The 24750-nt window shown below is 47.0% G+C and overlaps 1 protein-coding gene across 1 annotated transcript in view; it reads right to left on the bottom strand.

Moving 5' to 3' along the window:
* Positions 1-24750, bottom strand: part of MDGA2 (MAM domain containing glycosylphosphatidylinositol anchor 2) — a 207185-nt gene that overhangs the window by 99658 nt on the left and 82777 nt on the right. Inside the window, exons 4-5 of the mRNA XM_066321469.1 lie at positions 17464-17660; positions 13440-13572 (exon numbers count right to left, since the gene is read on the bottom strand). Coding sequence (XP_066177566.1) covers positions 13440-13572; positions 17464-17660 — 330 coding nt within the window. The remainder of the gene's footprint in view (positions 1-13439; positions 13573-17463; positions 17661-24750) is intronic.

Consider the following 24750-nt stretch of genomic DNA (forward strand, 5'->3'; position numbering starts at 1 on the left):
GGATGTACAGCCTGCACATCAAACCTAATTCCCATAATTCCCATAAAATTCCCATTAAATCCTATGACCAGGTGCAGTGGGAGCAGTCAGCACAGGTTGATGCTTGGAAAGAAGTGATTAATTTTTTTAATTCTCTTTTCTTGTCTCTCCTTTTCCATAAAATATTTCCATGTGATAGAAGAGGAGCAAATTCTCAAAAATAAAAGACAGGGCAGCAACTAATTGGAGAATATAGATATAAATAAAATATAAAGAATATAAAGAATATAAATTACATAAATAAAACAATATTAATATATAAATACGAAAATTAAAATGAAACATTAAAATTTAAATTAAAAGATTAAAATTAAAATTAAAAATATAAAGATAAACACAAATACAGCAGTACCTATAAAGAAACCAATACATGTCAATATAAATTTAAATATAAATATAAATATAAATATAAATATAAATATAGATATAAAATCACACTGAGCTGTGACATCCTGTGTCCCCTGTGGTGAGGGAACCACCCTTGCTGGATCCAGGCTTTGCTTCAAGGCATCCTTGCATCCTTTAGGCTGCACAAATGATGAACCAATGTATAAATATCCATTGCTAGGCCAGTAAAAGCAGCAATTCCAAAAAAAAAAAAAAAAAAAAAAAAACCAGGAATGAAGCTGAAGGATTGACATTCTGGGCCAAGAATGCCAGCAAAAGTGGTAATAAAAAGGGAGAGGCAATAAAAATGTTACATTCCAAAATCACATCCCCATCCTTGTTATTACACCAAGATATTCCCGGGTGTTCTGCTTTAGATGGGAATCTTATTTCAATATTAAAGGAATACAAACCAAGCACTAGAGGCAAATACAAGAATCAGCCATAAAATCAGAGTTTGCTTTATTTGGGCTTCACCCAGGAGGAATTTACTTTGACTGCATTTGGAAATGAGAACAAAATAAATGGGAAGAGCTTCCTTTGTACCTGTTCTGGCACTGGGAGAACTGGGAACATCCTACTTATGGAATATCCCAAGTGGAAAGGGAGCCACAGGGATCATGGATCCAGCTCCTGGCCCTGCACAATCCCACCCTGGGCATCCCTGGTAGTGCTGTCCAAACACTCCTGGAGCTCTGGCAGCCTTGGGAATGTCACCATTCCCTGGGGAGACTGGGCCATGCCCAGCACCCTCTGGAATAGTAGAAACTTCCCCTAAAATCCAACCTAACCCTCCCTGGCACAGCTCCAGCACTCCCTCAGTCCTTGGTCACCAGGAGGAAACTCCTTAGGAGAGCAGAGATTCACAACCCAAGCCCTCCCTCCCAGTTCCTTCCAGGTTTGGGCTCCTCAAATCCCTCCCAGCATGAATTCCTGGTTCAGGGAATTTAAAACCAAAGGAATTTGGCTCATGGCCAAAAATCCAGACCCCAAAGCAGTCAGCTCTGCCAGCTGTGCCAGGGTCTCTTTGTCCACATCCTCTGAGCTCTTCTTCCATCAGCTGATGCCTCCAGAAACCCTGATTTGGGATTCCAGCTGGAAAACTGGGAATTGTGCCATGTTGTCTGCTTAAGGAGTTATTTTTGGGGGGAGAAGGTGACAAAAACAGAGATTCAGGTACAACCAGAACCTGTGGGGTCAACACCCAGCTGGCACCTATTTCCCCCTCCCTTCCTCCCCTGGGTTTCATCTTTTTTCCTGAATAATTCCAGCAAGGAGCTGCTCTTTGCTCTCACTTCCCATCAGATCTCGAGACAGGGGAACATGGGAACCACAGGTAACCCTTCAAAACTTGAAGCAAAAGATAAAAGCACAGACGTCAACCTGAGCTGGTGGGGCCATTTCCATAATCCTGGGATGAAAGGGAGCCCTTTGCCATCCTTCAGGAACAAAGTGGGATGGGATAAAAAGGCTGGGACACATCCCTTTCATCCCAGCACTCCAAACACAAAGTACATGGAAATGAGAGTTTGGATACAGCACTTTCCCTTTATTTACACCACACGTTTCACTTTCAGCTCCAATCTCCAAAAAAAGCAAAGAGAAATCCCTGGATTTCTGCTGCCACAGACATGGAAAAATGGATTTAATCCAAAGAATATTAAGAAATTCAGGAAGGTTGTTGAGGTTTTCAGCAAATAGGACTTGGTGGAGCAGATAAAGGGTCAAACCCCTCTTACGAAGGGAATATTCACAATATTCCAAATATTCACAAATAAGCCTTTACATTGATATTTCTCTGCTAAAGGAGAAAAGAACAGGGAGCTATAGCTAGGGAATCCTGGAATGGTTTGGGTTGGAAGGAGCTTAAATCCCACCCAGTGCCACCCCTGCCATGGCAGGGACACCTCCCACTGTCCCAGGCTGCTCCAACCCCAATGTCCAACCTGGCCTTGGGCACTGCCAGGGATCCAGGGGCAGCCAAAACAAATCTGGGAATTCCAGCCCAGCCCCTCCCCACCCTCCCAGAGCGAAATTCCTTCCCAATATCCAACCCAAATCTCCCCTTTTCCATCTAAAGCCATTCCTTGTGTCCTGTCCCTCCATCCCTTGTCCCCAGTCCCTCTCCAGCTCTCCTGGAGCCCTTTAGGCCCTGGCAGGGGCTCTGAGCTCTCCCTGGACCTTCTCCTCTCCAGGTGAACGTTCCCAGCTCTCCCAGCCTGGCTCCAGCCCTTGGAGCAGCTCTGTGGATTTCTCTGGACTCTCTCCATGTCCTGCTCTGTCCCCAGGGCTGGAGCAGCTCTGCAGGTGGGGCCTCACCTGAGCAGGGCAGAGGGGCAGAATTCCCACCTTTTCTGCTGCCCACTCTGAGGGATCAGCCCAGGGCTTTGGGGGATTCTGGGATGGCCAGGTCCAGCTCTCACCCACCTACATTCCCAGGTTTTTCTTCCAGGGCTGATCTCAATCCCCTCATCCCCCAGCCGTGGATTGATCCCATGGTTGCCACATGGAATTAAGGAGGGAGGGATTTTATGAAATTAGTCCTTGGTTCAGTCCTAGTTTGGGAATTTAAGCCTCAGAGCCAGCACAATCCCCCAACACCAAAACTCATGGAGACACGGGAGACGTTCAGGTACAAAATCCCACAAATTCCCAGAATTCCAAATGCAACCAAACCATCCCTGCCAGAAGGAGCCAGGACTAAATGGGGTCTATTACCACCCTCAAAGCCACTCCCCAAGCCGAGGTCTGTCCTAAATGACTTCCAGGATTGATGAGGGGAACACTGGGCCAGGGAGCTTTGGGCAGCAAAGCTTCCCCCAACCCCAACATCCAGCCAACATTCCCAGTGGAAACCTTCCTTCAACTCCATTAGTAGTAATAGAAATCATTATCAAACAAACAACTCCGTTAGGAATAATAAAAATCATTATCAAACAACAAGCTCTGGGAACCATTCCCAAAACTTGCCTGGGGCACGCTTTCCACACAGAGAGATCCCAGTGGAAGTTGCACACCCCGTGAAAAAAAGGAGAAAATGCTCCAGATAAACAGTTCTGGAACAGTTCTAGTTATAAAAATTTGGAGTTTAGGCAAATTAAAAAAAATAATAAGCCATTGTTCTCTTTGAGTTACTCTCTCTTTTCTCCCACCTCCTTTTCACTGCCTTTAAATTTGTGCCCCACGAGAACTACTCCATTCCCTGAGGGCTCTGCATCTCCACTGCCCTTTGGAATTGGGGTTCTCCAAGCCCAAATCCCACATTTTTGGAGTCAGGCTGGGCTTGGCAGGGCACCAAGCGAGCGGCAGAGCCCCCGGGAGCTCCTCCCCTGGCAGAACAAGGCCCTACTGATCCCAGGGGACCCGCCCCGCTCCCATTCACGCCGCAGCTGCAGCCTTGGGAAAGGGGCTCCCATTCACAGGCTTCCGTGTGGGAGCGGGGCTGGGATTCCATCCCGAGCATCCCGGGATTGCAGAGCTGCCTGGGAAGCCAACAGTGACAAAAGTGCCCTCGGAATTACGGCAGGTCACTGCTGCTCCGGGCACTGCCCGGGATTTAAATGGGAATTACATCCATTTTTTGTGGCCTCGCGTTAAAGGAGAGTCAGGCACCGGTGGCAGGTGGATGGGGATTGATTAGAGAATTAATAATTGATGGATCTGACATAGTCCAGTCCTCACAAGGTGCTAAAGCAGCAGGAAACACACCCTGGTCGTGATTAATGGCTGGGGCAAGACTTCCTCAGACTCAGCACAAGCCAAATACTCCTTAAGTCATCGTTAACACTCTTAATTAGACCAGGCTCATTAAGGCCAAGCGTTTGGACCAGAGAAGCTGTGGTTGCTCCTTTGAACATTCCAGGCTGGATGGGGTTTGGAGCAACCTGATCCAGTGGAATGGGATAATCCTAAACCAGCAGGAAACACACCCTAGTCGTGATTAATGGCCAGGGCAGGACTTTCTCAGACTCAGCATAAACCTAATTAGACCAGGCTTAATTAAGGCCAAGCACTTGGACCAGAGAAGCTGTGGCTGCTCCATCCTTGGAATGTTCCAGGCTGGATGGGGTTTGGAGCAACTTGATCCAGTGGAAGTTGTCCCTGCCCTGCAGGGAGTGGAATGGGATAATCCTTAAGGTCCCATCCCACGCAAACTGTTCTGGGGCTTTATTCAAGGATCTGATGAAGATGATGAGGGAATTTGGAGAGGGGGAGTCTGCTGCCTGGGGATGGGGAGCTGAGGCTGGAATGGCACTGGGAGGAGAAAAAAATCTATCTGTCATTCTCGGAGCAGCCTGAAAAAATCCACTGCCAACGTGTCATAATTACGGTGAGACAAATAGAGGCGTTTAGGCTGGATGTATGGAATTGAGGAAATGTCACAATTGGCTTCAGGGATTACTGGAAATGCAGAAGAAACCAAATAATTTAATAGCAATATCAAAGTACAGGCAGCAAGTCGTGTCCTTGACAAGGCTCTCAGCTGTGATGAATAGAAATGAAAGGACATTATTTCCTCCAGTTCGGGGCATTATTTGAAAGGCAGAACCGAAGTAATAGAACATAATTGAATTATATTTTTTTATATCCATTGCTGTGTGTGCATCCATTTCATTTACAGCCAGCGTTTCTTGCAGGAACACAAAGCCAATATTCCTAACGAGACACACAGTGCACGCTCACTTTCCGGGCAGGGAGAAAGGGTTGGAGCTCCATGCCAAGCTGGAAGTGGCATTCCTGCAAATATTTACTCAGGGAAGTTCAAACAAGAGCGGATTGGAATTCCCAGATTTCGAGTTAGAATCAGAAAATCCCAGAATGGGATTGGGAGGGAGATTAAAACTCATCCAGTGCCACCCCTGCCATGGCAGGGACACCTCCCACTGTCCCAGGCTGCTCCAACCCCAATGTCCAACCTGGCCTTGGGCACTGCCAGGGATCCAGGGGCAGCCACAGCTTCTCTGGGAATTCCATGCCAGCCAGGAATTCCTTCCATAAATCCAACCTAAACCTCCCCTCCTTCAGCTCCTTTCCCCATCATTTTTAAACATTTTTTACTGTTATTTTACAGGGCAAAAGAAACTTTTATCGCCCACCCTGCAATAGGGCAGCTCCTTTCTCGTCATCATCAGGCCTTCAAAAAACCCAAATTATCCCTAAAGAAAATAAGCCCAGGGAAAAATAAGGGGAAAGAATCCTAAAACTGAACAAGAAATTAAAATGTCTTTCTTTTTTTTTTTTTTTTTTTTTTTTTTATGTTTATCCTCTGCTGCTACAGAGAGATTCCAGTGGAAGTTGAAAAGAAGAGAAAATTCCCCAGATAAACAGTCCTAGACTTCTAGAACAGTTCTAGTTCTAAAAAATCTGGGTTTAGGCAAATAAAACATATTTATCTTACATCTCATCCTTCTTTTTGAGTTACTCTCTCTCTTCTCCCATCTCCTTTTCACTGCCTTTAAATTCCCAGCACTTCCAGGTCAAGAAGAAATAAAGAGAAGCTTCTCAAATCCCAAATCTTTCAGGGTTTTTTTTCGCTTGATGTATGGCATAACTGAGGTAAAATATTCCCAGAGCAGCTTTGGGCATTGCAAGCGCTTTAGGATGGTCATGGAATGGTTCCTCATGGAATGCTTTGGGTTGGAAGAGACCTCAGAGATGATTAAATTCCAACCCCTCCTGTCAGAAGCAGGATTTAGGGTTTTCCCTGGCACACAGGAGCAATTTCCAGCTGGTAAAATACCTGGATCTATTCTGAGACAAAGGAGTGGCTCTCTCCACCCAGGGCAAGTGTCCCTTGATGGCCAGAGCCACCCCTGTCTGTGTCCTCAAACCTCCCACTGGAGTCCCTGAGCAGCCACTGCTCCTGTCAGGGATTAAGAAAAAAAATAAAAATCCTATTTTTCAGTCTGCCCCAAGCCTGTCCCTGAAATAAAGAGGCTTAAAGTCAAGGCAAGAGCAAGATCATTTTGTCTGGGCACCCTGTCAAAAATAGAAAATTCTGAGGTTCAGGGGGCAGAGAGGAGAGTTGCAGGGTAGAAATAGAGGATGGAATTGTCAGAGAATTGTAAATTGGAATATCCTGAGTGGGAAAGATTCACAAGGATAGTGGAGTCCAACCCCTGTCCCTGCACAGACCCCCCAACAATCCCACCCTGGGCATCCCTGGCAGCGCTGTCCAAAGGCTCCCTCACCTCTGGCAGCCTTGGGAATGTCACCATTCCCTGGGGAGCTTTTCCAGGGCTTATTCCACCCTCTGAGGGAAGAACCTTTCCCTAAAATCGAAAAGCTATAAATAAACATAACTATAAATCACATTTATGAAGGCTTTTCAGCTGAGCTCAGTGTTTTGAGATTCCCATATACACACAAGCTAATCCAGCTATCTCTACCCCATTCCCTGCACTCCCTTCCATCCTCAATACCCTTTTTTGCTCCAACTCCTCCAACTTTTCCACAATCCCTCTGCTTTTCTAGCTGTGGGGATTCGATGACTCTCATCCTCATGCCGCTTTTTTCCCTGGGTGCTTTTCCCCTGCACTTTGATGCCCTCGTGGGCCCGTGCTGCCGTTCACGGACAGAAGTGCCATTGAGGATTCCAGAGGGGAGGGAGGGAAGGAGGCGGATCTCGGCTTTTCAAGGCGCTTCCTCGCTGGTTTCTCTCGCAGAGGCCACAAAAGCTCCCGGCTCCCTACACTGGAGGGATTCATCCCGTGGGGATTTTATCCAGCGGCACTGAGGGCAGTGGGATCCTCCCTTCAGCAACCTAAACCCATCCCGAGACTGTTCCTTCCCTGCTAAAATTAGACCCATACAATGATGTCTTAATTTTAAATTCAACGTATTCCAGGTTCTGTGCTGCCCAGGGGTGCAGCTCTGAGCTCACAGTCAGTGTCACTCAGCTCTGCACACAGCAGGGACACAAAACAAATCCTTCTCCTGCTGCACACCAAGGACAACTGGGACAAGTTTTCAGGCCCCAAAGCACCAACAAGGGTGGGCTGAAGGGAGAAAACAAGAAGGATGGGACTGCATCACCTGCAGCTGGAATTGGACAATTCAACCCCAGTGTGCAAATGGACCAGAACTTAGAAAAGTGTGAGACCTCGTGACTGGGTGTCCATTTTGTGTCCATTTTGTGTCCATTTTGGGTCCACCTTGCGTGTAGCCCTGGCCAGGCTCTTGTCCTGTCCAAGGTGTGTCCTTAAAGGCCTTTTAATAAATCTCTACTTTATTCTCTTAGCTCTCTCCAGTCTCTGTTCCAGGTCAGCCTTCCCAAGGCATCAGTGGGATCAAATCCATCCCAGCCACCCCAAAGCCGAGGTCGTGGATCCAAGAGCCCCCAGAGCACAATTCCCACTTTCCAAAAATAGAAGGGATGAGCTGTTCCTCAATTCCTGGAGTGCAGCTCCGCCTGAACAGCTCCAGACACCTCAGCCCAGCCCTGCTGCAACAGCAACAGCCTAATTAGCGGATTAGGGAGGACTGGCTAATGAGGAGCTGCCAGGGAGGGACCCTCAGGCTTCTGGAGGACATGGTCTGGGCAGGAACAAACATCAGCAATGTGCTCAGGAAAAGGGAGCTGGGATCCAGGGATGAATAAATAAAGGGAATTTATTGGGGATGCAGGGAAGCAGCTGTGGTTGGACCTGGTGTTTGTGGGGCTGGGGATGTGGAGGGCTCTGCATTCCCTCAGGAATGAGCTTCTCCAAGGAGATCAGCAGGAGCTGGGGACACTGGGAATGATGTGACACACACACCCTCCAAGGAATAAAGGAAATGTTCTTTGTGCAGTCATGGAATTGTTAGCATTGGAAAACACCTCTAAGACATCGACTCCAACCCTTCCAAGCACTGCCAAGGCCACTCTGACCATGTCTCCAAAGTGTCACATCCACAGGGATATAAATCCCTCCAGGGATGGGGAATCCATCCCTGCCCTGGGCCGCTGTGCCAGGGCTGGACAAACATTTCCATGAAGGAATTTTTCCAATATCCAACCTGAGCTTCCATAAGTGACACTTGAGACCATTTCCTCTGATCATGGAGGTTTTTACACAGAAAATGGGAACTCGACCCCCCGGCTGTCCCCTCCCGTCAGGGACTTGTGCAGAGCCACAAGGTCCCCCCTGAGCCTCCTTTTCTCCAGGCTCAGCCCCTTTCCCAGCTCCCTCAGGAATTCTCCAGCCCCTCCCCAGCTCCCTCAGCCTCTCCAGAGACAAGACACCCACATTCCAACATAGAAAATTCTGCTGCAAAGGGCAAGAGAAGAATCCCTCATTCCATGCCAGGACCAGATTCCCTGTCAGCCCTGCAGGGAGTCAAAACCAGCCAGGAAAATGGGATTGGGAGGGCAAGGTTTAGACTTAGAACAGGACTAGAGGATCCCTTGGGATGCCCTGGAATCCCAAGAGATTAATCTTAAGATTTATTTTCTATTATTCCCTTTTGCTAAAAAATTATCCTGGAAAAGCTGTGGCTGCGCCTGGATCCTGGCAGTGTCCAAGGCCAGGTTTGACATTGGGGTTGGAGCAGCCTGGGACAGTGCGAGGTGTCCCTGCCATGGCAGAGGTGGGAATGGGTGGGATTTAAGGTGCTTCCATCCCAAACTATTCTGGGATTCCATGAAATCATCTCCCTGCAGTGCCCAGCTCAGAGCATGCTCAGGATTTCCAGCCCTTTTCATGCACATCCCAGTCTCCTCCCCCCAGGAATGCCAGGAAATGTAAGGAGAAATTTTTTTTCCACCTTCCACAATTCCTTTTGCAGTTTGCATTGTCTGACTGACGGGAAACAAAGCAAGTTTATCATGACAGCCCTCAGCTTAATCGGGGGATTAAAAGTGAATTAAGCCTTTTTTAATTTGTCTCCCAGCACATGCCCCAGACAGAGCAGCAGCCTCAGCTGTGATCTCAATGAGCTGTGGCAGGCAGCTGAAAAAATCACGGATTGAAAGACTCATCTTGCTCGGAAAAAAGTTCCTGGGCTGGTTTATTTCACCCTGGGAGCTGCCAAAACTCAGCCCTAATTTATGGATTAATGATCACCTGCACTAAAATGGCTGCTAATCGACGGGGCAACATGATTTCCAAATGGATCAGCGCCACCCAAGCTGCTTTGTGGGGCGAGACAAAAGCCTGATTTGCTTTCCCTCAATCATATTGCAAGAACTATTCCAAGGAGCCCAGAATTCCCGTGGTTTTCTGGATAAATATCCCGCTTTTTTCTCTGGCATTTTGAAACAATGAGCTTCTCTTGAAAGGCTCCATTCAGGTTATTCTTAGCTCAGGAGTGTTCCATTCAGCGGGAGCTGGGGCTGAAATTCCCTTTTTTTAGAGCCTCCCATGGAAGCTGGTGACACCATCAGCTGTCAGGAATTCCTCTGTGACACTCTGCAGGGCTGGGCTTGGAGCAGCAGATCCAGGGATTTCCACATGAGGAGGGATTTGCTGCTGCTCAGAGAAACCTCAGCAAAGGTAAAGGTGAGGAGAGAATCAGGGAATCATGGAATGGTTTGGGATGGAGGAGGCCTTAAATCCCATCCCATTCCAGCCCTGCCATGGGGAGGCTTCCCTTCACATTTCTTATCTACTGGGATGAGAAATTTGCAGATCAATTGGTGCCTTCAGACACAAAATCAATCCCAACCAGCGCCTCTGGCTTCTGCTTTAAATGATTGGTTTTAATTACTGTCACCTTGGGCTTTGGTGACACCTCTGGGACAGCCTCAGCTGCTCCATCCCGAGCACCTACTGCAGGTTATGGGGCTGATTTTGTGTTTTGAACCAGTCTGTGCTGGAACAAAGGAGCCTTCTTGCCTGGAAAATGAGATCGCCATTGGATGAGGATCCAGGGGAGCATGTAAAAGGTGGAGGGAGGAGATTGCCCCCCTCTGCTCTGTCCTTGGGAGACTCCACCTGGGAAATTCCAGCTCTGGAATCCTCAGCACAAGAAAGCTATGGAGCCGCTGGAGTGATCTAGAAGAATCCATGGAGCTACTCCAAGGCCTAGGAGAGCTGGGAACGTTCACCTGGAGAGGAGAAGGCTCCAGGGAGAGCTCAGAGCCCCTGCCAGGGACTGAAGGGGTTCCAGGAGAGCTGGAGAGGGATTGGGGACAAGGGATGGAGGGACAGGACACAGGGAATGGCTTTAGGCTGGAAAAGGGGAGATTTGGGTGGGATATTGGGCAAGAATTCCTGGCTGGGCTGGAACTCCCAGATTTGCTGTGGCTGCCCCTGGATCCCTGACAGGGCCCAAGGCCAGGTTGGACACCGGGGTTGGAGTAGCCTGGGACAGTGGGAGGTGTCCCTGCCATGGCAGGGGTGGCACTGGATGGGATTTAAGATCCAATCCAAACCATTCCAGGATTCCACCAAATACAGAACAGCCAAATTCCCACATTCTGATCTCACAAAGTAGGAATTAAACACACTCAGAACCACAATACTGACAATAAATCCAGGAGATCTTTGCACCTCTCAGACATTCCTTGTTCTCCATCCCTCCCCTCCAGCTTCCAGTTAAAACTCATGGACAGGACAGGGCTGAAACAGCATCAGCTCCAGGCTCTGATTTTCATTACTTTGGATTTATCCTGGATTCCTCCAGATTTACAGTTTCTCTAATTTCTCTGGAGTTACACCAGGTGAAGTTCAAAAGAAGAACTTCTGTGAGGTGATGTTTTATTAAATAAGCAAAGTTTAGATTTAGAGTCACCTCCACCTCAAACCCTGTCCTTAATGAGCTCCTGCATTAATCACTTTTCACACCTAATCCTGCCCTTGATGCCTGTGATCGACTTCCTCGTGGAAAAGTGGGAATATTTGTTATTTTCCAGACTTTTTTACTTGGGAGATTACCCCAGAAAGGACAATTTTCTCCCCAAATAACCATGGCATGGGTAAGGTGGGAATAATTCCTTCTTTTGTCAAAATTGCCCCAGAATTTCCCAACCTGGGCTCAGGAAATGAGTGTTTGATGTTCCTCAAGTGCTGGAACATCAAATTGTTTAAAGATGAGGCTCAACACAAACTAAGACTGGGCTGGCTCCAACAGCAAAGTAATTCCAAGGAAAAAATGGGAGAGGGATCAATTCCCGCCCTCTGTTGTGAACGAGGATCAGGAGCTGCTCCCAAATCCCAAAGACACCTGTCATGGAAAGACTTCTCCTGACCTGAAACCAGAGCTGCTCATGAGGGACAAACCTCACTTCAGGATGGTTTTTTTCCCCTGGAAAAAATAATGGGAATGTAAATTAAGGCCTTCCGAGTAATTTTCCTGGATATTTTTGGAGTCCAGACCGTAATTCCTGATGGAGCTGCTTTCAAGGGTTGTGGACAGCACAGCTCTGCTGTCCAATCAGCAATTCCAAAAAAAGCAGGAGGCAACTCCTTGGGATAAAGCCTCGAGGACAGGAATGATGGGAAATTCCCATATTTATGGGATTATGGAAGTGCAAATAAAACTCCTCGCTGCTCCCAGCCACACTCAGTATTTTAATTTTTTGTTCATTTCCTCCCTGATTTCAGGGCCTCAGACACAAATTATCAAGGCCTCACCTGCCCTAATCTAACCTGAGGTCTCCAAAGGTTCCAACACTTCCTGTGGAATTTTTTTCCAAGGCACATTGCCCTGGAATTCATGATGAGCCAGAAATCCAAGCTCAGAACATTGCTCTTTGGTGAGAGGTTCAGAAAGGATTTCAGACACATCCTGTGCTTATCCAGGACATAGGAGAGGTAAAATCTGGGATTTTCATCCTCCCTCAGCATTTCTGAGTGTGTTTCTTGGGATTGACTCCTGGTGTTACACAACTTACTGATCCAAAAGGGATGAGCCCAAAAAAACAGAATAATTTCACAAGAAATTCCACAAAACAGTTCACAAGAAATTCCACAAAACAGAAGCAACTTTTCCAGGGATTCTGCCTAAAGGCTTAGAGATTTTCCCACAAAAAGGATTTCAACACAACCCCTTGGATAATTCCATTTAGAACCATTAAATCCAAAAGGAAACATTTAGGTCAGAATCAATGAGGGAATCAATGTTCAGGTCGATGCAAGGAAAGGTCAAATCAATCCCTGAGATCAATGCCAGAGGAGGAAAAGGTTGAGGTTTTCCCATGAAATATTTTGTGGAATAAAAATTCATACTTTTCAACAGCACATGTAAGACAAGGAACTATTGGAGGGATTCCAGAGGTCATGGAGCCCCTCTTCTCTGGAGCCAGGCTGGGAGAGCTGGGAATGTTCACCTGGAGAGGAGAAGGCTCCAGGGAGAGCTCAGAGCCCCTTGCAGGGCCTAAAGGGGCTCCAGGAGAGCTGGAGAGGGACTGGGGACAGGGGGTGGAGGGACAGGACACAGGGAATGACTTCAAATTGGAAAAGGGGGAGATTTGGGTGGTATATTGGGAAGGAATCCCTGGCTGGGCTGGAATTCCCAGATTTGCTGTGGCTGCCCCTGGATCCCTGGCAGTGTCCAAGGCCAGGTTGGACATTGGGGCTTGGAGAATCCTGGGACAGTGGGAGGTGTCCCTGCCCATGTCAGGGGTGGCACTGGGTGGGAATTAAGTTGCTTCCATCCCAAACCATTCTGGGACAGCTGGGGGTGTTCTCCTGGAGAAAAAAAGCATCCAGGGATACCTCAGAGCCTAAAGAGGCTCCAGGGAAGCGGGAGTGGGACTGAGGACAGGGGGTGGAGGGACAGGACACAGGGAATGACCTCCCTTTCCCAGAAGGCAAGGATGGATGGGAGATTGGGAATTAGGAATTCCTGACTGGGCTGGAATTCCCAGGGCAGCTGTGGCTGCCCCTGGATCTCTGGCTGTGCCCAAGGTCAGGTTGGACATTGGGGCTTGGATCACCCTGGGATAATGGAAGGTGTCCCTACTCATGGCAGGGGCTGGAATGAGATGAACTTCCAGGTTCTTCCCACCCAAATCATTCCAGGATTCCCTGAAGGAGGTCCAAAAAGCAGAGCTGAGAGCAGCCAGGGTGGGAGGTGCAGCTGGAGCTGACCTGTTTTGTTGGAGAGGCGGAAGGACACCATTTTATCTGGGATGCTGCAGACATTCCGCACCGAGGCGATGCAGCTGTAGTTGGCGTAGTCCTGAGGTCGCAGGTTCTTCAGCTTCAGGATCTTTGTTTCTCCCTAGAAAAAGGAGGAGGGAATGTTAGGAAGGGACAGAGGCAGAGGAAAAATGGAGTTTGAGGTTTGGATCTGGGATGTCCATCCTCCTCCAGCATTCCCAAGTGGGTTTCTTGGGATCGATTCCCTGATGTTACATCCACAAGACACAACCAATTGATCCAGAAGGGATGAGCCCCCAAAAAAGAGTAAATCCACAAGAAATTCCCTAAAATGGAAAAAACTTTTCCATGGATTCTACCTGAAGGCATGCAGAATCCCATAAAAATCACTTTAAAAACCCTCCTGCAGATATCACTCTTTCATCATTTAATCCCAAAGTATTTCCAGAGGGTACAGGGAATATCCATACTGGAAAACCAGAGGGAAAATTAGTTTGTTGGAGTCCTTCAAGTTGCAAATTTTTCAGGATATTTTACTCTGCGGTGCAATTTCCATGAAAAAAAGAAAATTTCAAGGTACAAAATTCCTCCTGTTTTCCTTTAAAAATGAGAAGCTGCTGGATTCTATTTTTAGCCAGGGAACAGGGAGCTGAAGGGGACATGGCATGTGGAATTCCTTCAAACACAGGCAGAAAAAACTGGAAAATGGGAAATGTGGAATCCCCCCTGCAAAGTTCCAAAAGAAAAACGTGGAAAATGTTCATCATCCCATATACCGATAAATCTGAACCACTTTAATATTGGCACAGCCTTAGGAAAACATGGAATTTTTTTTAACAACATCACGTGGATAAACTGCCCAGGAATATCTAAGAATAAGATAGAAATTCGAGAAAACAAATGTACAAAACTGGGGAAAAACCATAAATCCATATAGAAAAATACAGCTGAGCAGGGGAGAAATGAAACAGTCTTTGAAATTTTGGAGAGACTTTGGGAATATTGGGATTTAAGTGGTTTCTATGGACAACCAATCCCATGGAAATGATGAGATTAAAATTAAGCCTTAAAGGCTGCTCCTAAGAATCAAATTCCTGCTTGAGGAGGTTTTTCTGGAATGGGGCCTGATCCAGGCTGCCAAAGGCACTGAGTACTGGAATCACAGAACAGCTTCATCCCAGCAATTCCCTCCTTAGCTCCAGGCTGAACTTGGGCTGAACTCCCAATGGAATTCTGGATCCTGTCCCCAGCTCTCAGAGATTTATAAAAATGTATATATTTTCCTCGTTGGTTGGGATAATTTGTCTAATTATGTCTAATTGCATAATTATGGTAAATACAGGAAATTTAATCTCGTGCTCAGGCTGAGCAATTCCAGTGAGTGACAAGGAGGATGCAAACTCTCAGGGAAAAAACATCTCCATCAAGATTTGGGAAGTTCGTTTTCCCAACATTTTTGTGGACGAGGATTAGGCAGGTTTGCTATGCTTCTCTCCCCCTGGAATGTGGAATAAGTGGCTGATGTTTCCTGACTGACCGGAAAAATCTGATCACATTTAAGGAATTTGTGTGGATGTGCCCAGTGTTCCAAGTGTCTCCAGTGATTTGATTGCTGGCTGGATTTTGGGATCATCCCAGAGTATGGGCAAAAGGGGAAAGGTGGGAATTCTCCTCCTCCACCCTGCTGAGGTGAGACACCACCTGCAGAGCTGCTCCTGCTCTGGGGACAGAGCAGGACATGGAACTGCTGGAGTGATCCAGAGGAAACCATGGAGCTGCTGGAAGGGCTGAAGCCCCTCTGGAACCAGGCTGGGAGAGCTGGGAATGTTCACCTGGAGAGGAGAAGGCTCCAGGGAGAGCTCAGAGCCCCTGCCAGGGCCTAAAGGAGCTGTAGGAGAGCTGGAGAGGGACTGGGGACAAGGGATGGAGGGACAGGACACAGGGAATGGCTTGAAATTGGAAAAAGGGAGATTTGGGTGGGATATTGGGCAGGAATTCCTGGCTGGGCTGGAATTCCCGGATTTGTTGCGGCTGCCCCTGGACCCCTGGCAGTGTCCAAGACCAGGGTGAGTTGAGGTTGGAGCACCCTGAAATAGTGGGAGTTGTCTCTGGGTTGGAATGGGATGAGCTTTAAGGTCCCTTCCCATCCAAACCATTCCAGGATTTTGTGATCACCAGAATAATAAAACCATCAGAAATAACAATCAGCCTCTTTTTTTGGGTAAAAAAAACCTGAGTAATTTTGTTTCCCTTTCCATTCCATTTCACTTCCAGATTAAAATCCACCTTCAGAGCCCTCAACAAAAAAAAAAATCCCTCTCAAAATTCCCACGTCTTGATCCTCTGAAGCCAAATCCCCTCTGTCTCTCTTCCCATCAGCTCTCCCTATTTGCATCCCTGCCATCAAATGAACTAATTAAGCAGAAGATGTTGATGGCTCTTGAACCTTTAATTACATCGTTTCCTCTTATAAACACAGAGCAGATCTTGCCTGCATGGATCCAGGCCACGCTAATTCCAGCTGCCCTCCAATAACTGGAGAAAGGTTATGGATGAGATTGGAATATCACCAGGACAATCTGATTTATTCATTAATTAAACCCACGCCAAGATTTTAGGAAGGGTGATCTTAATAACCTAAAAAAAACCCCACCAGACTAATTTCATGTGACACATTTTAGTAGATGAATCCTTAGATTTTAGGGAAGGCAATCCTCAGCATTTCCATAGCAAAATATGAAATAAAAAAAAAAATCCACTTTCCCTTTTTAATTAAAACATTTCAAGACTTCAGTTTACACTCAAATCTAAGCAAAGCCTCTGATTTGCTAAACTGGGTCCATTCATGTTAAATAAAAAATAATCTCATTACACTTAGGACACCAATAACTCGGCTCTGTGATTTAATTCCCATCTCTGCAAGGTTCCGGGCTCCACATTTCTCCAGAAAACACGGAGCTGTTGGAGCAATATAAAGCTGTCAAGTACAATAAAAAGCCACAAATGAAGGTGCTCTCAAATCATTAAGTGAAAATTATTTATGAAACTTGCAGTTGCTTTCTGCTCCAAACACCAAATTACCAGGCAGTTTTCACCTCTGTCTTTCCTTGGGATTTTTCCAAACCAATTTTCCCCCTTTTTTTTTCCCTTTTCTTTTTATTTTTTTTCCTTCAAACACCATCCCACACTTTTGGCCATGGACAATGGGATTTGCCACCTTTTCTTATCCTCCCTCAGTGCAAATGTGTTATGTGATAAATTAATCTCAGCTTATCTGACAGAGCCTGGATTCCTTCAGGGCTGGGAATGGGAGCAGGAAGACTTCAGAAAAGGTTTTATTTCCTTTTTTGCCACCTCATTTTTAAGCGGGGGAATTGTGAAAGGAAACCTTTTATTTAAAGATCAAAGAGGCATGGAAAAAAAAAAAAAGTAGAAAGACCAAAACAGGGAGTTCCCATAGGGTCTGGAATCATGGAATTTTTAAGGTTGGAAAAGCCCTCTGAGATCATCAGTTCCAACCATCAACCACCACCATGTTCTCCATTAATCCTCAAGTGCCACATCCACATGTTTTTTGAACACTTCCAGGGATGGAGACTCCACCCCTCTCCTGGGCAGCCTGTACATCCTACATAAAGAAATTTTTCCTAAAAATATAATCTACATTAAGAGATTTTAAGGCTGTAATTTAGTCTGAGTGGGGAATTGCTGAGTCAGATTGGGAAGGATGAGGCAACAGGAACCAAATCAGAAGTTTGGGCTTGCAGGATCCAGTAAAAAGCCCTTTAAACGGCCTACTGCAGATATCACTCCCTCATCATTTATTAATTTATATTTTTATGGAAATTTAAATAAATTTTATTTCAGGAAACCTATTAAACAACACCCAGGAGCATTTGGGCAGGGCATCACCATCTGGAGGCCGTCCCCAACCCAACCCACAAACCCAGTGGGGCAGATCTCATTACAAAGTATCGAGATGGGAAAAAAATTCCTGACTTTCTGGCCTCACCTGGGTAAAGAAGGGCTCGTAGATCTCCACGCCCTTGTCGGAGCCCTGCAGCAGCACCTCCTGGCCGCGGCGCCAGCTGTAGCGCACAGGCGGGTTGGAGTTGGCCACGCACCTGAGGAACACGGTCTTCTCATAATAAAACTGCTCCTTGGCTTCCCCAATGCTCTGGTGGACTGTGACTATGGGATCATCCAGATCTGGGGAAAAAAACAGGTGAAAAAAAAAGTTTAAGCCAGGTTTTGGTCAACCCGAGGAGTTTCCTGCAGTGTCTCATAACTAGCCAAGGGTAAAACAGAGACAAAACAGCTAGAAAAGGCCCCAAATATTAGGAATTTTGCAGCAAAAGTCAGGTTTAGGATTTATTTCCTTCTCCCCAACTGGGTCTCCTTCAAAACTCACATTTTTAGGCGGAACAACACAGGCAATCTCCCACTAATGTCAATCATATTTCTATTATAGTGCGATGATTACCACGGTTTTGTCTGGTTCGCAGCTTTACTCCTTGTTTCTTCTAACTCTTTTCCACAAAATTATCAAGCTTTGGCAATAAATAGACAGCCTGATTTGCATCCAAATGGCAGGATCCAGGAGTCCGTGGATCATGTGCACGCAGCTGTTTGCTTTTAAAGCTGCAATTTAAGGCAGCAATTTAATGCAGATTCCCTGCTTTTAGTTACAGGCATTTAACTTCCAGCAGGTAAATTCATCCCGGGCTTTGGAACACATTTCTCTTGATTAAAATACAGATATCGGATAATTATTCCCACTGCAGCAGCTCCGAGAAAATGAGATGCCCACAACGAGGAATTGGCTTCCACAAGGAATAAAAATACAATAACCCTTGGAGTATGAGGATACCAAAGTAATTAATTTGGGCTTGATCCCACCAAGAAAAAGGAGATTCCTGGTCTGGGGGTTTTTCTGAGATTTGCCTGGAGGGATGATTTTATTGAGAAAGGAAAGAAATGGAACAAGGAAAACCAAAGAAAGCAAAGGATGTTTTTCCTAAGTACTGGTTAAAAGCACACAACTCCCAAATGACCATTCTCACAGCCAGGGATTCTTTCCCAATATCCCATCACTTCTGGCTCTCTGGAAGTTATTCCCCCTTCTCCTGTCCCTCCATCCCTGGAAACCAAAGGTTTTGATGGGAAGAACCTTGAAGTCCATCCCATTCCAACCCTGCCATGGGCAGGGACACCTCCCACTGTCCCAGGCTGCTCCAAGCCCCAATGTCCAACCTGGCCTTGGACACTGCCAGGGATCCAGGGGCAGCCACAGCTGCTCTGGAATTCCAGCCCAGCCCAGCCAGAAATTCCCAATTCCCAATCTCCCATCCATCCCTGCTCTCGGGCAGTGGGAAGCCATTCCCTGTGTCCTGTCCCTCCATCCCTTGTCCCCAGTCCCTCTCCAGCTCTCCTGGAGCCCCTTTAGGCTCTGGCAGGGGCTCTGAGCTCTCCCTGGAGACTTCTCTTCTCCAGGGGAACATTCCCAGCTCTCTCAGCCTGGCTCCAGAGGGGCTCCAGCCCTTGGAGCATCTCCATGATATCCTCTCCAACAATTCCATGTTTTTCTTGTGCTGGAATCCTGGACTCAGCATTCAAGGTGTGCCCTCCAAGCACACAGGAACACAACTCCAATTCCCTGTGCAACTCAGCCTTGGCTGCAACCATTCCAGAACCTTCTCAGCACTGGCTTGTTCCTTAAAACCCTTTGGATAGGAGTTAATTACTCCCTTATCCCCAAATTTAACCCTATTTTTGCAGTGTCTTTGATAAGTGCGTAATTATCAAAATGTTGGTTCCTCAGGTTTATTTGAGGCCAAATTTCGGTGAAATGGAGAACGAGGTTCTCAAATCTCCACATGACCAAAGGCACCCTCAAATTCCTCTGCAAAAGGTGGAGAATCCTGGAATTGCTGAGGTAGGAAAAGCCCCCTGAGATGACCAAATCCGACCATCGACCACCACCACCAGGTTCACCACAAAACCACAGCCTCAAGAACCACATCCACAACTGGCTGAAGTTTTCCAGCAGTGCTGACTCCACCCCTTCCCTGGGCAGCTTCTTCCAGAGCTTAACAATCCATGGAATTCTTAAGGAAGACCTTTGTTAATTAAATAAATATATTAGAACATATGGAAATTCCGTGTTGAAAAGGAGTTTCCAGGAAAAAAAAACAACACTAAATCTAAAGACTAAAAATTCATCTAAAGATCAAAAATTCCTCTTTAGCCACTCCAGTTCTATTTGCATAAGAAGAGTGAAGCTAGAGAGTATCTTGATTAATTAGAAACAAAAACCGTTCCAAAATTCCCAAGAATCCCAGCAATAACACCTCATAACGGGGCACGGATTTTTAAATAAATGTTACCTTCACCCTCCCCTCCGAAACATTTAATTTGAGATTGCAGAAGCAAATTATGGATCTGCTGCTCCAAATTAGGATGGCATTTCCTAATGAGATTTCAGTTTTGTTCGAAAGGTTACTTGAAATCACAGCAGCGCTTGAACAGGGTTGAGAGTGCTCAGAAATTCTGCCTTCTCTTCATGAAGGTGGAAGTAAAAAGGAGAAAATTAACTCGCTGCAATTTTTAGGGTCAAACACCTGCTCCCAGAGTTTACATGGAGAGCAGAGCCTTTCGCACATCGATTCCCAGGTTATCCCTGTTAAAGCACATCCCTGGATGGCAAACAAGGAGCCATGAGCTCCATCACTGAGTCCAGGGAGGCTCTTCCAATCTCTGGCCCTCGGAGGAAGGGGAATCCTTGGATAAAAGACCAGAGAGGTCCAAAGGATAAAAAACCCAAATCTGGGCTCAGCTTCATTTTCATGGAGTTGTTCAAGACAAGGCACAGGAAATCCCTTAAAACCTGGGATCAGGACTGAAAGCAGGACTGGAACCACCTCCACCCCTGGCTGCAAGAGCAGGAGAGCTGTTTCCAGGGAAAAATTCCTCCTCATCCAACCCATATCCCTTTGAGACAAATTCCTGACTGCCCTGTCCAGCTCTGGATATGGATAATCTGGAACAATGCAGGGGAGGCACCAGGGTGACTGGAGGCCATCCAGATCCTGAGGGAGCTGGGTTGAGCAAACCTGGAGATGGTTGGATGAAGGGAAAATCCAATTTCTGTCTTCAAACACCAACCAGGGACTCCTGGAGAAGACAAAGGAGAAGCTGGGATGAAGAGCAGATAGAATTTCTGTCTTCAGCTTCCTAGCAGGAGGTTCTGAAGAAGATAGGAAACTCTTTGTGGAGGTATAGAGGAAAGGACCATGAGGTCCATGCTGCACCATGAGAAATTTCTCCTGGATTAAAGGAAAACAAATACCCTGTGAAATTGGACAAGTGTCCAGAGGGGCTGTGGGACATCCAAAGACGTCCAAAGCTTAGCTGGACACATTCCTGAGGAATTTGACCTTGGAGGTGGCTGTGGTTTGAGCAGGGGGTTGGACAAGAGATCATTTTAGATGAAATATTCGAAATTACTCCATGATTCTGTGATGTCATCACCAGCTTGTCCAATCTGCTCTCTTGGAACAGGTCAGTGCTGGATCATGGAAATATAGAATGGTTTGGGATGGAATGCTCTTAAATCCCATCCAATGCCACTCGTTCAATGGGTAGAGACACCTCCCACTGTCCCAGGCTGCTCCTAGCCCCAATGTCCAACCTGGCCTTGGAATCTTTCAGGGATCCAGGGGCAGCCACAGCTGCTCTGGGAATTCCAGCCCAGCCCTTCCTCACCTTCCCAGCCAGGAATTTCTTCCCAATATCCCACCCAAATCTCTCTTTTTCCAATTTGAAGCCATTCCCTGTGTCCTGTCCCTCCATCCCTTGTCCCCAGTCCCTCTCCAGCTCATCCCTTCCAAGAAAGCACTGAACCATGGCAAGGGATGAATTTTGGTAGGAACATCGGGAAAACTCCCAGAAATCCAAGTTGGGAATGTAACTGCAGCAAAGCCTCTGCCAAAGCATTTCATAATGGTCAATTAATGGAAAATTCCCACTGCAGAACCTAATGGAATTTTTTTCCAGTGGCGGTGCTGGAAAGATCCAGACAGCTGCAGCAAAGCAAAAGCAGGAGCACAACCAGGAGAGCAAAAAACGCTCCCAGCTTTTGGGAGATTTCCCCGAACATTCCCAGTGTTGGACACAAATGTGTGACTGGGTGATTACATAAGGCTGGGCTTTGTTCAAGCCTTGTGAGAGCTGGAAAAGAGAAAAAGCAGGAACAACACGAGGTTTGAAGAAGGAATTCTGCAGGGATATTGCAGGGAAACTCCAAAATTCCTTGCCTTTAGCCAGGTTGTGTAAAGCCACGTGATCCCGGTGCTCATGGAAGTTCTCCAGGATTCTGGCTTCAATTCTGATTGAACTGGCATTAATTGATATCCAGATGTCCAAACAGATTTTAAAAACCTCCTCCCCAAACTTTTCTGCATTTGGGTGGCTGGGGGTGGTTATTCTGTTCCAGCAGCATGAGACTACCCAGGGGGAGTTCAGGGAAGTTCAGGGAATGGAAGTTCAGGGAAGTTCCGGAAAGGGAAGTTCAGGGAAGTTCAGGGAAGGGAAGTTCAGGGAAGTTCAGGGAATGGAAGTTCAGGGAAGTTCCGGAAAGGGAAGTTCAGGGAAGGGAAGTTCAGGGAAGGGAAGTTCAGGGAAGTTCAGGGAAGGGAAGTTCTGAAGTTCAGGGAAGTTCAGGGAAGTTCAGGGAAGTTCAGGGAAGTTCAGGGAAGGGAAGTTCAGGGAAGGGAAGTTCAGGGAAGTTCAGGGAAGTTCAGGGAAGTTCAGGGAAGTCAGGGAAGGGAAGGAAGTTCAGGGAAGTTCAGGGAAGTTCAGGGAAGTTCAGGGAAGGGAAGGGAAGTTCAGGGAAGGGAAGTTCAGGGGAGAAGTTCAGGGAAGTTCAGGGAAGTTCAGGAAGTTCGGGAAGGGAAGTTCAGGGAGGGAAGTTCAGGGAAGGGAAGTAGTTCAGGGAAGTTCAGGGAAGTTCAGGGAAGTTCGGGAAGGGAAGTTCAGGGAAGGGAAGTTCAGGGAAGGGAGGTCAGGGAAGGGAGGGAGGGAAGGGAGGGAAGGGAAGGGAAGGGAAGGGAAGGGAAGGGAAGGGAAGGGAAGGGAAGGGAAGGGAAGGGAAGGGAAGGGAAGGGAAGGGAAGGGAAGGGAAGGGAAGGGAAGGGAAGGGAAGGGAAGGGAAGGGAAGGGAAGGGAAGGGAAGGGAAGGGAAGGGAAGGGAAGGGAAGGGAAGGGAAGGGAAGGGAAGGGAAGGGAAGGGAAGGGAAGGGAAGGGAAGGGAAGGGAAGGGAAGGGAAGGGAAGGGAAGGGAAGGGAAGGGAAGGGAAGGGAAGGGAAGGGAAGGGAAGGGAAGGGAAGGGAAGGGTCACCCAGAGAAGCCTCTACATCCTTGCAAGTGTCCATCCCTGCAAGTGTCCAAGGGCATGTCTACATGCCCTGCAAGTGTGCTCCTGTTGGAGCAGCCTGGGATAGTGGGAGGTGCCCCTGCCCATGGCAGGTGTGCAGTGGGGTGGGATTTAAGGTCCCTTCCAACTCAAACCATTCCAGATTCAATAATTTCAAACACCACATAAAAAAAAATATATATATATATATATATAAAGGCTTAACATTGGGAAGCTCAACAAGACAAATCTCTTCACTGTTTTACAAGAAAGGGAAAAAAAATCCTAAAATTTTCATTTTGGGGCTGATGGAATTATGAAGAGCCAACAGATTAATCACTCTTTAAATCACACTGAAGCCATGGGTGCTGCTGAGCAGGTAAAGTCTCTTCATCAACCTGAAAATAATTATGGAAACATGTTTCCCACAGAGGTTTGTGCCACCATCAGGTCTAATTTCTCACTCTTTAATCTCTGAATTGAACCAAACACTCCCTGAAACCCAGGTGGGCTGGGTATGGTAAACAATGGATTGCAAGAATTCCCCTCACACATCCCTAAGCTCTTGAACAAATGGAAAAACTCAGCCTAAGCTGATCAAAATGGGTCTAATCCAAATTCCCTGGGAACTGCATCATCATGGTGGAGTGGAGGAGCACTGAGTGTGTCAGGTACTGTCAAAATCCTCCCTGTGCACAATTCCAAAGGCTTGGAGCTGTTTGGAAGTGGGGAACACGGATCATCATCTGTGGGAAATGGATTTGTAGGGAATTCCCAAAGCCTGGCAGAAGGCTCACAGAAACTCATGCATCTGTGTGCAAACTCTGAGATAAGAAATGCTGACTTAGAAATGCCATGGGACAGGACAGACATTGCTGAGAGAGAAATGGAACTGGAAACAAGTTTTAAAGGATGGCCTGGCAAACAAGACTGGATACTTTGGAGAAACAGAACTGTGAAAGGTGCATTGTAGTAAAACCCATGAGTAATTTTGATGTTTGGCTTTAAGGCATTTACAGCATTGTGTGGCAAAAGCTGACAGACCAAAAACGCTTCTAATAGATTGTAATTAGGAAATAGTTTGGCTTCTGATTGTGATGATGTGAATTGTAACATCTGTACTGTCTCAGCCTTCACATGAGACTGAAAATGGAATAAAAGTTTTTAAAAGACCTCTCAGTTGCCCCATCTCTGGGTCCGAAAAGAGTATAATGTGACAATCATCCCCTCACGGCCCTGACCTAAGCGCTGGGAGAGTCACACAAACACCAACAGCTCCGCACGATCCGAGCTGGATTTGCTGGATCATCTCCTCCCAGCTGCTGGGCCTGCACAGTTTGCTGATTTCATTTGTTAATTAGCTGCCTTTGTCTTCAGATGTTGGGAGCAGGCGGGACAGGAATAAAACACATCTGGGAGAGGGATGGGAACGGTTTCATCCCGGCGGGCGGAGCGAAGACAGCGGTGACGCATCGCTGAGCTGTTCAGCTCCTGAGTTGTCCTGAAATGTGAAACTCCTGAGTTTTCCAAGCTGCTTTCCCTGCATGACCCAGCACAAGGTTTTAAACATGGAATCATTGAGGCTGGAAAAGAATTTGGGATTGTCAAATCCCAGCTGTGCCTGATCCCTAGCCCAGAGCACTGAGTGCCAAGGCCACCACTGCCCTGTGTCCCCAAATGCCACATTCACAGGGATTTAAATCCCTCCAGGCATCGGGACTCCACCCTCTACCTGTGCCAGGCATGGATAACAAATTTAGGGAAGAAATTTTCCCAAATATCCAATCTAAACCTCTCAGAATCCTTGAGGTTAGACAAGAGCTCCAAGGTCACCGAGTTCCAGCTGTGCCCGATGCCCACCCTGTCCCCAGCCCAGAGCACTCAGT

Source organism: Sylvia atricapilla, chromosome 6, assembly GCF_009819655.1.
Source record: "Sylvia atricapilla isolate bSylAtr1 chromosome 6, bSylAtr1.pri, whole genome shotgun sequence".
NCBI classification, from domain to species: Eukaryota; Metazoa; Chordata; class Aves; order Passeriformes; family Sylviidae; genus Sylvia; species Sylvia atricapilla.